At 37.7% G+C, this 15,379-nt stretch overlaps 1 protein-coding gene across 1 annotated transcript in view; it reads right to left on the bottom strand.

The window, feature by feature from the left end:
* The window catches only part of Gucy2f (guanylate cyclase 2F, retinal), an 89,743-nt gene that overhangs the window by 39,403 nt on the left and 34,961 nt on the right, over positions 1-15,379 (bottom strand). Inside the window, exons 6-8 of the mRNA XM_042690053.1 lie at positions 14,295-14,426; positions 7,641-7,730; positions 2,256-2,432 (exon numbers count right to left, since the gene is read on the bottom strand). Of these exons, the coding sequence (XP_042545987.1) occupies positions 2,256-2,432; positions 7,641-7,730; positions 14,295-14,426 (399 nt within the window). The remainder of the gene's footprint in view (positions 1-2,255; positions 2,433-7,640; positions 7,731-14,294; positions 14,427-15,379) is intronic.

Raw genomic sequence — 15,379 nt, 5'->3', positions numbered from 1 at the left:
CATAATTAAAAGTATCTTCCGTATCACTAAAGAAGTGGCTTAAAAAATAAGTTACATCTTCCCAGAACAGGTGGCTCATACTTGTAATCCTAGCTGCTCAAGAGTCTGAGATCTCAGGATTGAGGTTCAAAGCCAGTCTGGGCAAGAAGGTCTGTGAGACTCTTATCTCCAATTAACTACCCAAAAGCTGGAAGTAAAGCTTTGGCTCAAGTGATAGAGAACTAGCTCTGAGCACAAAACCTCAGGGAAACAGTGCCAGGCCCTGAGTTCATGCTCCAGGACTGGCACAAAAAAAGAAAGATCTATATGTACCAATATAAGACACAACAACTCTAAACCATAAACTTAAGTGAAAGTAGTAAATTGCAGAACTATGTAATAGCATGTCTATTAAAAAACAAACATCTGGCCATGATAGAGCACTTCCGCAATCCCAGCACTTAGGAGGATAAGGCAGGAGGATTATGATTTCCAGGCCACCCTGGACTACATAATAAAATCCTGTCTCAATACAACAATAACAAAATCATCCAGAGCATAAATACACTTGAAACAAATTTCAAGACACCAAATTGGCAGCATTTGTTAACTCTAGGTGAAAGATATGAAGAAAGAGGGTTGAACAAATGTCAGTATCTTTCTCATGTATTTATCACTTGACTTTAAATGTCAATTTAATATGTTGGTTTTTAAAATTATAAATAGATGACGAATAGGAGGAGAAAACTAAGCATTACTGACCTCTGTGCTTACTTAGCACCTTTACATGACACACAGAAAGCAATCTGCCAAGATTCTCTGTCAGAAAGGATTTAATCATTCTGCATATAAATACATTTGTATTCTAGTGCAGTTGTTTTAGAACTCTTAATGCCAGGAGTCATTTTAGGTACTGGCTTGGCTTTTTATTTGGATGCTTTACATCTTGTGCTTTCAGAGAGGCGGCCTCTGCAGAGGTTACTATGGCTGAGGATTTTTTCTAATGTTGCCTAATCCATCACAGGCCTGAGAGAACAATCACTGAGAGTCATGAAACTCATTGAGCTTTGATTATAGGGTAAGTAGAAAGTGTACTAGAATAGAAATCAGATTTGGATTCTGTTATCAGCTCTGCCATTGATGAACATGTGTTAGTACCTACAATGTGTGCTAGTCACTGCATAACAAAGAGGGTCTCAGCTTTGCTGAGACTCTGTAAAAGAAGTATAATCATACCTGTCTTGCAGAGAATTTGAATGAGATATCTGCCCATTCCAAGCCACTTGAAAAGGTTTAGGTTACCATACAAAAACCAAGATGTGATCAATGTACAGGAGACTCAACAGGTAATTATACAGACCAGCTCTATAAAAATGTGCATGCATCTAATTTGACATAGGATTTCATGGAGTCCAAGCACCTATTTCACGAACTGTCATTGCTGTGGTAGTCCTTAACACCAAGAATAGATTTGCTGCCTTATAGAACCAGTGCTTTCATGACTTTCCAGTAGCACTGAGCTCCACATTTATAGATAGATAGATTAGATAGACAGACAGACAGACAGACAGATAGATAGATAGATATGCAAAGAATAATCTAGTTCTATGCTGAGTCACCTTTATAAGGTAGGGACTAAGTATCACCAATAGTTTTGGAAAGGAACACTGTTTTATTGCCACAAAGCAAACAAATGTGATGGAAGGGAAAGATGGCTTAATAGCCATCCTTTTTGCTTAATAGCCGTGTTTGCTTAATAGCAAACAGGAAGTAAGAAAAACCTGATCTTTAAATTGAGAAGGACACAGGCAGGCAAACACTTTCTGTATCAGCACCTTATAACAAACACATGCTGGGTGCTGGTGGCTCACACCTGAAATCCAAGCAACTTAGCAGGCTGAGCTCTGAGGATCCCAGTTCAAAACCAGGTCAGGCAAGAAAGTCTGTGAGCCTCTTATCTCCAATTAAGCACCAGAAAACCGGAAGTTTAGCTGAGGCTCAAAGTAGTAGTAGTAGTAGTAGTAGTAGCAGCAGCCTTGGGCACAAAAGCTCAGGTACAGCTCCCAGGCTATACCCCACGACCACCACCATCACCACCAACAACAACAAAATAACACACATGGATATAGGATTTATGAGGAGGGTGAGGAGGTAGACTTTGGAAAGAAAAGTTGAGAAGTAAAATAATCACTATGATTTGAGGAAAATAAAACATTCCCAAACATTGGAGCTCTAATCTACAGGGAAATTTCAATTTCTTTAGTCTTTCCATTAACCTTGATGAGATCCAGCAGAAGTGATGATTTAAACATCCAGTCAAGTTTCACATCCTCATTTATTAGTATATCTTCTAGGCTCCTTCGAGAACAGAATTCTGTCACAATGGCAAACATCCCAGAATCATAGAAGAAACCCAATAAAGGGTTAATATTCTCATGGCGCAGGTCTTTCATCTGGACACAGAAAGAAAAGAGAACAAGACTAGAAATGAGTTCCCCCAAAAAGTTTCCAGATAAAAGCCCAACACAACTGACAAAATTGAATTTTTTTTTATTGTGAAAATACTGTCCAGAGGGGTTACAATTACATGGGCAAGATAATGAGTACATTTCTTATCAAGCACTGTAGCCTCCTCCTTTGTTTCCCCTTCCCACCCCTTCCCATCCTCCCCCCGCCCCCCTACCCAATCCTCCCCGCCCCCCCACCAAAGTTGTAAAGTTCATTTTCGACATAACGACTTGTACTTCTCATTGTTGCAATGGGTCCACCTGTATCCCTATTTAAACAATGTGTTTTTTTCCCTTCCCCTCCACAAATTATACCAACATCAAATACAGTGTAAACAGGAGTTATACCCTGGGGGAGGGACATACAAAGCAACAAAGAAATCATCTTATAAATATGTTAGAAACAATAGCAAGAAAGAAAAAACATTCGAGTCCTTATCTTGGGGTTCATTTCGCCTAACATCAACTTATCTGACCTTTTCTGCTTGTCTCTGATATATATTAGTTATTGCAAATAAGGGAGACTATGGCACCTATGTTTCTTTGGGCCTGGCTAACTTCACTTTTGACATCAGCATTGTGAGATGCTGAGCAAAACACATGAGTCTTCCTAGACTTCTTATCTACAGAACTGTGGATCATAAATTGCAACTAAGTTTGTACTAATTACATTATGGTACTAATAGAAAAAGAATGCAATAACCAAAGAAGAAAATTTAAGGAAGGATCTCTTTTAGCATTCTTTAAGTGAATGCTAGAGTTGGGGCCTTCCTCCAATTCTTATGAAACTCTCTAGAATGGAGCTCAATGATCCAAAAATACTAAAGAGAGTTAGCACAGTAAAGAGGTGAATAGGGGCTGGGAAGGTGGCTCAGTGGTAGAGCGCTTGCCTTGCATGCCTGAGGCCCTGGGTTCGATTCCTCAGCACCACATAAGCAAAAAGAAAAAGGCCGGAAGAGGCGCTGTGGCTCAAGTGTTAGAGTTCTAGCCTTGAGCTGAAGAGCTGAGGAACAGTGCCCAGGCCCAGAGTTCAGGCCCCACAACCGAACCCCCCGCCCCCAAAAAAAGAGGTGAATAGGTTGCTTTCTTGGAAGGATATGCCTGAGAAAAAACGGAGAACAAAAAGATAAAGTGTATCTAACTAAAACAGCCATATAGCTTTAACCAAACTCAGTCACTACATAGATTAATAGTTCTTTTCCCTTGTCTACCTAACAGGTGAAAAGAGAACCCCCTACTGATTAAACATACTAAAATTTCAGATAATCTTCTAGAACCACACATAATCAAATGAGGAATCAAATGTGATCTTTACAAGAACTTCAATTAAACAATATATAATTAATTAAACAATATATGCCTACATCAAAAAATAACATTGGAAATCAAAATTATTTCCAGTTCTAAGACAAAAGAAATACAACATGGTGAGTCTGGGTGTGGTATCCCATACATATAATCCCAGCACTCAGAAGGCTGAAGCAGGAGGATCATGAATTTAAAGCCAGCCTAGAGTTCATAGCAAGACCCTGTCTCAAAATAAAAATTAACTTGGTGAGATGGAGCTACAACAGAGCTTCAAGAGAAAATATAAGTGATACTAAAACAAAGAATGCTTAAAACTATTTCTCACTGAAGATGTTAGGAAAGGATAAATAAATTAAACAAATGGGAAAACAAGGAAGTCAAAACTTCATTCTTTGAAGAGTATTAACTTTTATAAAAATCTAACCAAACTGATTAAAAAGAGCAAAGTAACAATGATCAGTATGAGGAAAGAAAGAGGTGGTATCACTATGTATCTTGTAGATACATAGTGATCTAATAAAGGAATTTATAAATAGGTATAGGCTAACAAAAATTGATAACTTAAAAATTAATATATTTTTAAAAGCAGAATTTATTAAGCTTAGTAATGCATAAAAATAAAAAATAAAAACCCTAACAGATTTGTATTTAGCAAAGAAATTTAGCAAAGAAATCATCTTCACAAAGAAAATCGTAGCTCCAGATAATTTTATTGATGGTATTTATTAAATATATGATAAATAAAAGCTGGATGTATGGCTCCAGTGGCAAGGTACTTGCCCAGTGAGCGGCAAGTCCTGCATGCAAACAATAGAACCACCAAAAAATAACAATAAGTAATACCAATCTTATATGAGTTCTTTCAGAAATAAGGACTTCCAAACTTACATTATGGTACATAAAGTTGACAGACATTAAAAGAAAATTACACACCAATTTTCATCATAAGCATACATGAAAATGTACTTTAAAATATTAGCAAATACCATGCACTAATATATAAGCAGGATAATGTATAATAAAGTCAGATTTATCCTGAAGATATGAAGGTGTACTTACTATTTCTTTTTAAAGAATGTAGTTTATCACACTAACAGAATGAAAGCATAAAAGCACCCAGCATTGCAATAAGTAGCAAAAATGTTTTTGAGAAAGTATAAAAGTTCTTCACCATTACAAACATTCACAGAAATTCAGACAGGAAAAGAACATGTACAAGACTTAAGAGTAAGACATCAAACCCTTTTCTAGAGAAAGAACATGGCAAAGATGTCTACCATCGCCATTTCCACACATTATGTAACAACATCAAAAACATAACACTGATGTGGTATAAAAGAAAACCTACATTAATAGATGCTTCAATATTGCTAAGATGTCCATTTATCCTAGACTTTATAAATCAATTACAATCCCCATTAAAATTCCAAAAGTCTTTATTGAAGTCATAGGTAAGTTGATTGTAAAATTTACACAAAATGTATGAGTTGACAATGTCCTAAGCACTGCTGACAAAAACAAGAGGGAAGGGCTTATTGCCCACTTGACCTGAGGACCTTGTCTAGGGCTATGGAATTGTAAAGATACTGTACTGGCATTTGGCAATACTAAGGAATCCAAATTAGGATTACCAGTAATGGGGTGACTGACGTTGTGTGCTTTCTGATAAACTGCACTGAAAAGGACACACCATCACTTCTGTAGTGTTCTGGTTAAAGGTGTATAACTTAAATCTGACCATGAGGAACACTAAGCAAACACAGATGTTGAACCATCTATCAAATAACTGACTTGAATTCTTTAGAATATTAAAGAGAAGAAAAAGAAATCTGAGGACCTGCTTCAGATTAAAGACAATGAAACCAACTTCAATGTGTGAACCTAAATTAGAAATTGATACGGGGTGGGGGGAATTAGTTGTATTATATTAAAACTAATGATAAAATTAGAATAGGGACAGTAGTTGAGATATTGTGTAGCTAGTGTCTTGATTTTGATCATAAATCAATTATATATTTATATAAAAGAATGTCTTGAGCCTTAGGAAATACACATGCAAGTATTTAGAGGTAAAGGAGCATAGTATAACCCCTTATTCTGATTAAAAATAAATTTATAGTGAAAACAGCTGGCCAAAATTTCAGCAACTGCTGAAAAAATCAAAACTATCCCCAAACAGCTTATCATAGACATACTCTAGTTTGGGTCAATACCTATCTCTTTATTCCCATTCTTATGGTTTATTAGCTTCCCAAAATAGGTTTTGCCCTGTTTTGACTCCATTTTTTTTTGTTTTGTTTTATTGTTGTTGTTTTTCAGGTAAGGGGTAGGTTTATTCAGTAGACCTGCTAGGACCAGGCAAGGTTGGCCTTCCACGGGGCTGGGAAAGGCCTGGGAAAGAGAGAGAGCTAGGAAAGAGAGAGGAAAGAGAGAGAAAAGAGCTAGAAAAGAGCTAGACAAGAGCAGAGAGAGGGCGTCTGGGCCTGGGCTAGGCCTTATCTAGGGTATGGGCGGAGAAAGGTGTGGCCACATCAAATTCAGATGTGACCTCAGCAGATGCAGATGTGACCTCTTCCAGGTGTGCCAGTTGCCTAGGTAACGCAGGTACTGGGTGGAGACTTTGCTGCGAGGAGGGTGGAGTCTGCTAGCCATCCAGGAGAGGACCTTACATTCCAGCCTTTTAATAATCATGAAATAGGGTGAGGATTCTCTCTGGCTACTTCCTACTGACAAGGGGCATCGACAATAGGGGTAAAAGGCTGGAATTTGGTCCCCCCCCCCCCAGAGAAGGCAGTGAGCAGCAGCTGTCCCTTGGTGGCGTGAATCCTTAGATGAAGTCTGGAGAAGTCTCATGAGCATTGAGGGGCTGGAAAAAAAATACTAGAGAGCAAACAAATGGCAAGAGGAAGGATTTGGGGCTGAAAATGTTGGTAGAAATGTCCCTAGCTACTTCTGACATCTGGCAACTAGGTAGAGAAGTCAGGTGACAAAGGCAAGAATATAAATTCCTGTTCAGATAATAGGTAGACAGGTATAGACATTGGCTGGGTAGGCTTCTTACTTCCACTGACCTCCCAGCTCTGGTTAATTTTGAAAGAGCAGGCACAAAGTAGCTGATGTGACATCATCTCCTCTTACTCCTCTCCATGTCCCCTTGTTACCCAGACTGGCTGAGTCTAGGTGCTCGTTGTTGGGATGGCTTGCCCCAGTTGATATTCAAGGAGGACTGAACTCAAGGCCTGGGCATTGTCCTTGAGCACTTCTGCTCAAGGCTAGTGCTCTACCACGTTGAGTTACAATAGCACTTCCAGTGTTTGGCTGGTTAAAGAGTCTTGAGCCATGCTTCCAGCCTGGCTCTTTGCAGGTTAGTTGGGAGATGGATTGACTCCATTCTTTATTTTACCTTATTTTAGTTTTCTGCAGTAATGTGTCTTGAACTTGGCACCTAGCACTTACTAGGAAGGCACTGTACCAACTGAGCCACACACTCAGCCCTTTTTGCTTTTGTAATTTTTCAGATAAAGTCTCACATTTATGCCTAGGCTGACCCAGACTACAAACTTCCTATTAATATATTAATTCTCATCCCCATTTAGGAAGGAAAAAAAGAAGTCATTAATATGTATTACTATTAATACAAAGGAGGAAATTAAGGCTCAGAGAGGTTGAGTGACTGTGGTTTCACTCCATGTTTCTTGACTTTCAGAGCCTTTAAGTGCCAGGAACAAACCTGCAGTTTCCCTGTACTTCTTCCTTAAGGGATCTATTCCTAACCAGCTAGTATTAATTACTTTGACGAAATTATTAATTTTAGTACGAATATATGTAAATGAAAGTGTCTCATACCATTTCAAACACATCACTTGCTCTTGATTTGATGGACTTAATATCTCCAAAATCTCCAGGAGGGAACTTTTTCAGCCATACCCAATCACCCTGGAAAGAACAGGTAGAGAATAACGATGAGACTTAGTTACCAGAAACTTGAAATTAATATCAGTTCTACAAGCCAAACAGATTTTTTCTCCCTTCCACCTCACCTTCTAAACTACATAATTTCTATATTCCAAGCTAAAATGAGGTCAAACAGAAAAAGTTAAAAAATGCCAATTAACTGATGAAAACAATTTCAGGTATGCAGATCTCAGAAAAGGAATAAAGAATGATATCACTCTCAGAAATGCCTTCTTTAATTAGGTGCAGAACATTCTGGGTCATTTCACTTATTCATAGCTAACTGATATAGCATTAGGTTTTCTGCGATTAATGGTGATAGTTGGAGGTTGCAATTCCCACTGCCTTGAGGCATCTGCGGTGGGAGATGTAGAGTGAGAGATGTAATGCAGCAAATGTTTCCTTCATTTTCCTTGGTCCATTTTTCTCTTGTAGGGTAGGCCATTGGCAGAGGGGCTTTTTATGCTTTAATCATAAACTGACTGGCTTAAATGCAAATTAAGCATTATTTATTTCAATGCACAAATGCACAATGATAGTAATAGAAGTAGACCTCTAAATCTATTGTCAACTTTTTTCATTCAAAACTATTGTTTTATTGTTTAATGTTTATATGCTTATGGATCATGTTGTGATCATTTGGTACATGTATACTTGAGTATAATGATCAAACGAGTAATTAGCATTTAATCTTAACTTTGGAGATACAAAATTGCTATTTTTAAAGCTGCCATCAAATCAAAACCAATTATTTTATGGTCTTCACTTCAACATCAGTGCTGGTAGATTATTTTCTTCTATGTGCATAGCCTCAAGGATTCATCAGTCATCAAGCCTTATCTAGTTCTGCCCTACTCCAAAAATTTAAAAAACATTATAAATATAGATTCCTTTTCCTGTGTAATAACAATAATCCCATACATTTGCACAATGCTCTTTACTGTTCAACATGTTTTCACATCTATTACCAAGAGCCTGGAGAATCCATTATAGGCTGCACCAACTTGTCATCAAGTAGAGATCACAAAGCAGAGAGCACTCTGCAATCAAATTCTAAGAATAAGAAAGAGTAACTACTCTTATTGGGGAACATATCCAACTGGAAAAGCACAACTGGAAATCTGCCACAGGCAAAAGCTAATGGGTGCTATGGGCATCTGAGTAACTCTCTCCCATTCTGTGTTAGGAAGAATCTTCTAAGCCAAGAAGCTCAAAGCTGTTAAGCTAGGGAATGGCTCCAAGAGACCTTCAGCAGCAGAATGAAAATATACAAGCCAAGCTCACTGCCCACAGAGATCAGAAGATCAGTCTAGGATTAGTATCTGCTACAGAATGATTGAAGCATTTGAGCCAGCAGTTCCCCAAGAATGCTCCTATACCAGCCATATCAGTACCACATGGAAACTGGTTAGAAAGACCAAAAGTGAAGTCCCAAACAACATTTATGGAATCACAAATTCTGGGGATGACACTAGAAATTTGAGTTTTACTAAGTCTTCCAGGTGATGTTGATACATGTCCAATCTAAGACCTAACACCAGACTTTCCCCATGCCTCATGTCCGCCTCTATATCCTTCATTCATACTCTCCCCTGTTCACTGCACTAAGTTTTTTATAGCCAGCTCTGCAGTCAGCCAGACACCTAAAACTGACTCATAGAAGACAGAAGAGACTGACACCAATTTGGCATTTTACCAGTCAGAGGACTTTCCCCTGTACAGAGATCAGAGGCTAAGTCTTAAGCTGAACAAATAAAATTCTATCTGGGATTCTACAAATATCAGCCAATGTATCAAGAATACTGATGGACAAAACTATTCCCTCAGCATTAGCAATTGTGTTACTCGACCAACAGCCAGTACTAGGCACTATGGTACCTTAGTGCTTGTCAGAAAAGGGCATTTTCTGCAAGAACAATTGTTATGGAAGTATATTGTGTACCCTTATGATATTAGGCAACATATACACATGCATGTTATACATTCACGTGTATTCACATACACCCCAGAGCACATTCTATCAGCAACAAGATACTTTGCACATCACCAGATTCTGGATCTTTGGAGTCAGGATATAATTGCCAAAGAAAGATGCTACACTTGGGACTCTTGAGAATATGAGGTAGGAAGGAGAAGCAACCTCAAGGATCTTCTGGGGTTTAGTGAAGATCATGCATAACTATGTTCACATGTATTTCCCCCTAACTGTATATGTGCATAGTCTGCTATGCTGATTGATTTAGATGGTAGAAGACTCTGCACTCCACCCTATTCCAAAACCAGTCTGAGGGGGGCAGAATTTCTGTTCCTGCATGTACATAACTCTCATTTAATTTAGGATAATTCTTCACTATGAATAGAAGCCTGTTCTCAGATGTGGTAGCTTTATGCAGAGTACAACCTAAATATCATTGTTAGAAGCCCTAACTTAACTGATACATTCTGATATGTAGTATGGCCTTTGTGGAGTTAGTCCTACTGCAGCCTTCCTTCTTGATTATTAATTACCTATCACTGGTAGCTAAGAATAGCTTTTCCCTGCCAATTCACTAAATTTGACAATTGGACTGGGCCTTAATGTATCCCTGACTCAATTCCTTCATATTTGTATAAAGAAACAGACTTTTCCAAGATTGGCTTGCCTAAGTTCAGAAGCAGAGGCAGATCTGAATCATGGTCTTCTGTCTCCTAGTTTGTTGTTTTTCCCATTATGGATTTGAGGGGTATTTGAAATTTCTCACAAAATTTGTAATCAAGTTTTTATTAAGTCTATGTGCATCCTATTTCCTGAATAATGATGAAAACAGAGGAAATGGGCAAGTTTTATCTTCACCACGCCTGCACTATTTGTTTTGTTCTCTTCTTTTAAAGGAGAATGATATAATACTTCATCCATCATTCACTTTTTAATTAAGAGAAGGAAAAATCAAACTCTATTCAGTAAATTTTCAGAAGTAATTTAAAGTTCATCAGGTTTGTATTTAGGACACTATGTGTTAACTTAAAAGCAAGAGAACAAGATCCTAGGACATGGCTTTGCTTCAGTCTCAATGGTAGCCTTACTACCTCCCCTTCAGCTGGAGCTCTAAGCAGGACTTACTCAATGAGTTCTTTGTTATTTTTCATTTTTTCTAATCAATGATTCCATGATAAGTAAGAGAAGATGGTCAGTAGAAGTGAGAGGGGGAGAGAGCTCTATAAGTGATAAAGCAGTTGGGGAGACAGGAAAAGGGCTCTTAGAAAGGGAGGTGAGTGGAAAAAAAGAAAAGTGAGATAAAAAGGAAAACAAGAGGAACCTGGGAGGCAAGAGTCAGAAAACAAAAAATGAAGAGGAAGTAGTGGGTTCTTCCCAAGTATATAAGAATTAGAGCCAGGCGAGGGTGGCTCACACCTATAATCCTAGCTACTCAGGAGGCTGAGATCTGAGAATCAAGGTTCAAAGCCAACCTGGGCAGGAAAATCCTTGGGACTCTTATCTCCACTTAACAACCAGAAAACCTGAAATTGCACTGTGGCTCAAGTGGTAGCACGCTTGCCTTGAGCTGAAGAGCTGAGGGACAGCGCCTAGGCCCAGAGTTCAAGCCCCACAAATGACAAAACAAAAGAATCAGACTACTTCTCATCCCTCTTCCACTCCCCTATGGTTGCTAAAACAATCATGACATGTCTCCCATTGCATCATCATCACAGCTCCTTCAGCATATCTGGCTTTCACTTCCATATTTCAAAGAATATCTCTAAAAGGAATAATTTTGTCTTTCACTTTGAAAATTACGTCTCTGTGTATACAATCAGGTAAATTTGTAGTACAACTACAAAAGCCTGTCTTTTTTTTTTTTTGCTTTTGGGTATCTACTACACTTAACATTATCTGGCACATAAACTGGAAATTCCAGGACTTCCAAAAGCAATTCTTATAAAAATATGACTTACTTAAAACAGAATGTAGATAAAGAGTCTTCTAAATAGGGCACCACTTAAGATACACTGGACTTCTTTTATCAGTCTTCTTTAGCCTTAGTCAGTAGTATTCTAGCTTCGTCTGTCCCATTATCCCTGTATTCCACTTAATCTTGACTATACTGTGCAGTATTATTCAAACATCATCCTTTTTAAGGAAAAATGTCCTCCCACTCATCATGTGACTGACAACAGTCATTCTGGGAACTCACTCAGAATCCTACCTTCTTCTAAAAATAAGAAGATAATTGACAATGTCTTAAAGGCCAGTTTCATACAAATGTTTTTCTTTTTCCTTCTCAATTCTATACTTAAATTTTCGAACACCACCAAATAAAACATACCACAACTCTTAAACACTTAAATTCTTCCATAGAATCAAAGAATATAGTATATGCATGCCAGAAGTGGCATTAGAGGTCTGAGTGGAGCAATTATCAAGCCTGGATGCACATATTAAGGGACTTTAATACCAATACCTGGGCCCTGCTCCATACCAACTAAACCAGAATTTCAAGGAAAGGCAGCCTAGAGGTAAGTATATTTTAATTTTGCTAAGGAGATTCTAATAAATACTCAGGATTAAGAAGTTGCTTCAAACCCTTGTTTTACAGATGAAAAAATCAAGGCTATTGATACATACTTCTAAATCTTAGAAGTATTGATATAATTGTAAATCCATCAACCCATCCATTTGACATTCTGAAGTTTATTGATTACCTTCTCCTCAGTTTTTGAAAGACTAGAGCTGTCTGTTTACCAAAAACATACAATTGAAAAAATTCTCCTCTTTGATAAAATTAAATCCAAGGTAAGATCTAGAAGCTTTCTGATTCAAATTTAAGCCAAAGTCCTCAAGAATACTGAAAAAATATGTCATGCCATTCTTGGTATGTAGGCCCATCTTAGTCCATTTGTGTAGTACTGGGTAATTTTCAAGAACAGACATTCATTTCTCATAGTTCTAGAGGGTGCAGAATCCAAGAGCAAGAGACAACAGGTTTGTAAGAGCTGTTGTCTATTTCCAAGATGGCATATTGTTTTTGGGTCTTCTAGAGAGAATTTTGAGTCCTCACATGGAAGAAAGTAGAAGAACAAGGTAATCAAGTGCTGTGTGAGGCTCCTTTAACCTTTTCTTGAGAGAGGAACACCTTTTCAAAGCTTCATCTCTTAATATGATCACATTGATCATTAAATTATAACAACTGAATTTTGGAAGTGATAGTTTCAAACCAGAGCAAGGCCACTGTGAATTATTTTTCCAACAGAAAAGAATACTCACTTGGAAAATCCAATGTGGTTAACAATCTAAAAACTCATTCCTCCTTGTTTAGAATTTTCTTTGTACTTAATGTTAAAGTTGAGAGTGTTTGCTGCTCTTGGGAGTATCTTCAAACAAACGAAAGAAACCACACTGGGAAGGCCTCACTTAGGAGGGACAAGACAGCCTAGTTTCCCTTTTACCCCCTGCTTAACTCTTTCCTGCTGAGAAGAAACAGTTCATCTCTCCAACTGATGCAAGATTTGTTCTAGTTGCCAAATTCCAATATCTTACAACAGAGGTAAGGTCTGACCTTGTAAATCTTGAAAAACAGAAACTTTAGTCAAAAAAGGCTTTCTATTTTATGCAATTGAAAATAATCTATGACTCCAAAAGGCAGTACAGGTGAAGGAAAATAATTGTTTCAATGACACCAGCAGATAATAAGCATGGGAACAACAAGTAGACTCAGAAGAAAAAAATAACAAAACCCTTCCCAGCCTGTTTATATCTGGGCATTTCATCCCAAACAAGAGGCTCGAGTCATTTCTTTTACTATTATACTCTTTTAATTTTTTTATTACACATAGTTTTGTGGGAATAATGGCATGTGTTAATGTTTGAGTCTTTTTACAAATACATAATAAATACATGGAGTTAAAATATTGATGAGGTTGGAGCTGGGAAGGTGGCTCAGTGGTAGAGTGCTTGCCTTGCATGCATGAGGCCCTGGGTTCGATTCCTCAGCACCACATAAACAAAAAGAAAAAAGCTAGAAGTGGTGCTGTGGCTCAAGTGGTAGAATGCTAGCCTTGAGCTGAAGAGCTGAGGGACAATGCCCAGGCCCAGAGTTCAGGCCCCACGACCGGACCCAAAAAAAAAAAAATATTGATGAGGTTATAAGTAAGTGGATTAGTTGTAGGGGAAACACATTGTCAAAAATGTCAACCAAGCTGGTGGCTCATGCCTGTAATCCTAGCTACTTAGGAGGCTGAGATATGAGGATTGTGGTTCAAAGCCAGCCAGGGCAGCAAAGTCCATGAGACCCTGATCTCCAATAAACTACTCAGAAAAGGCCGGAATAGCACTGTGGCTCAAGTGATAGAACACCAGCCTTGAGCAAAAGAAGCTCAGGGACAGCACCTAGGCCCTGAGTTCAAACCCAAGTACTAGGACACACAAAAAGACCAGGTCTGTAACTGAATACCAACAAAAAACTGGACTTATCAAAAGTCTTGATTTTCACCCAAAGACTAATTCCTAAATCACTGCCTTATTTTAAAATGCAAGAAAGCAATAGATTAGAAAACTGTTGGATGGCCTACCTCATAGATTGCTATGTTGGAGTTTTCATAAGTCGCTGGAGTTAGACTCCCTGAAGAAAAGGAAAGCCTTGGGGACCTCCCACTTTGGACCTCTGAGATGATCTGGAAGCTTACACTGGCACGACTTCCTCTCTGTGAAAAGATTATGGGGGGAAAGTTTATGAACAAAGTTCTCATGAATTAAAACAGAATATTGAACTATAGTATAAATTTTGTGGTTATTTGGGTTTTTTCTGCAATTTCTTCTTAAAAGTGCAACTCTGTAGACATGAGATTGATTAAACTTCTCTGTTCTTTAGGACTCTTTCTTAGTTTGTGGTTGGCACCTTGCTTGTCTTCCATATACCACCAAGAAAAGATAAAGCTTTATAGATACATTTATCTCCCAGACAGAATTTTAATCATAGGCATGAAAGACTAGAAACCTAGGCAGAAAAACGTGAAACGAGTTTTCCAATATCATATAGTCAATAGATTTGTTGCAATAAATATTGTTTACAAATGTTGAACATTTTAATAGCAGAAATAATATAGAATTCCATTCATATGACTGACTCAATAATGACTCTTACTGTTATACTAAGTCATCCTTCTTGGTGCACATAAAACTAGTGACTCACTTAACAAGCACTAAGATAGTAAAGAATGAACAGATCATCTGCCCATGATTTATGTATCTGATGCTTATATAGGACAATTTTTTTATTCTTTGATTATTAACTGTACACATAGCCTGCTAAGAATGCCAGGAGCTTCATAGTTGGATGACAAGATGAAAAGTTATCTGCAATCTATGTTAACCATTAAAATTGAACTTCTATACCTTCAACTGAACTAGTAGACTTATTTCACATGAAGACATAATAAATCAAAAGGTTCTTCAAAATTATTTTCCAAATTTCTAGAAATGGCTTTTTAGAGTAAGAATGTTGAAAGGGTGACATTGATCAAGATGCATTATATTTATGAAGTGCTTTGTTAAATGGTAACTCCTTTGTACAACTAAAGATCATAAAAATAATAAATAAGTAATTTACAAAAGAATTGTGATTCTGAACGGACAGACACATTTGGTATTTTCTAGG

The sequence above is a fragment of the Dipodomys spectabilis genome, unplaced genomic scaffold (genome assembly GCF_019054845.1).
Source record: "Dipodomys spectabilis isolate Male_0828 unplaced genomic scaffold, ASM1905484v1 ptg000132l, whole genome shotgun sequence".
NCBI lineage: Eukaryota > Metazoa > Chordata > Mammalia > Rodentia > Heteromyidae > Dipodomys > Dipodomys spectabilis.
This window is presented reverse-complemented; position numbering and strand designations above follow the sequence as displayed.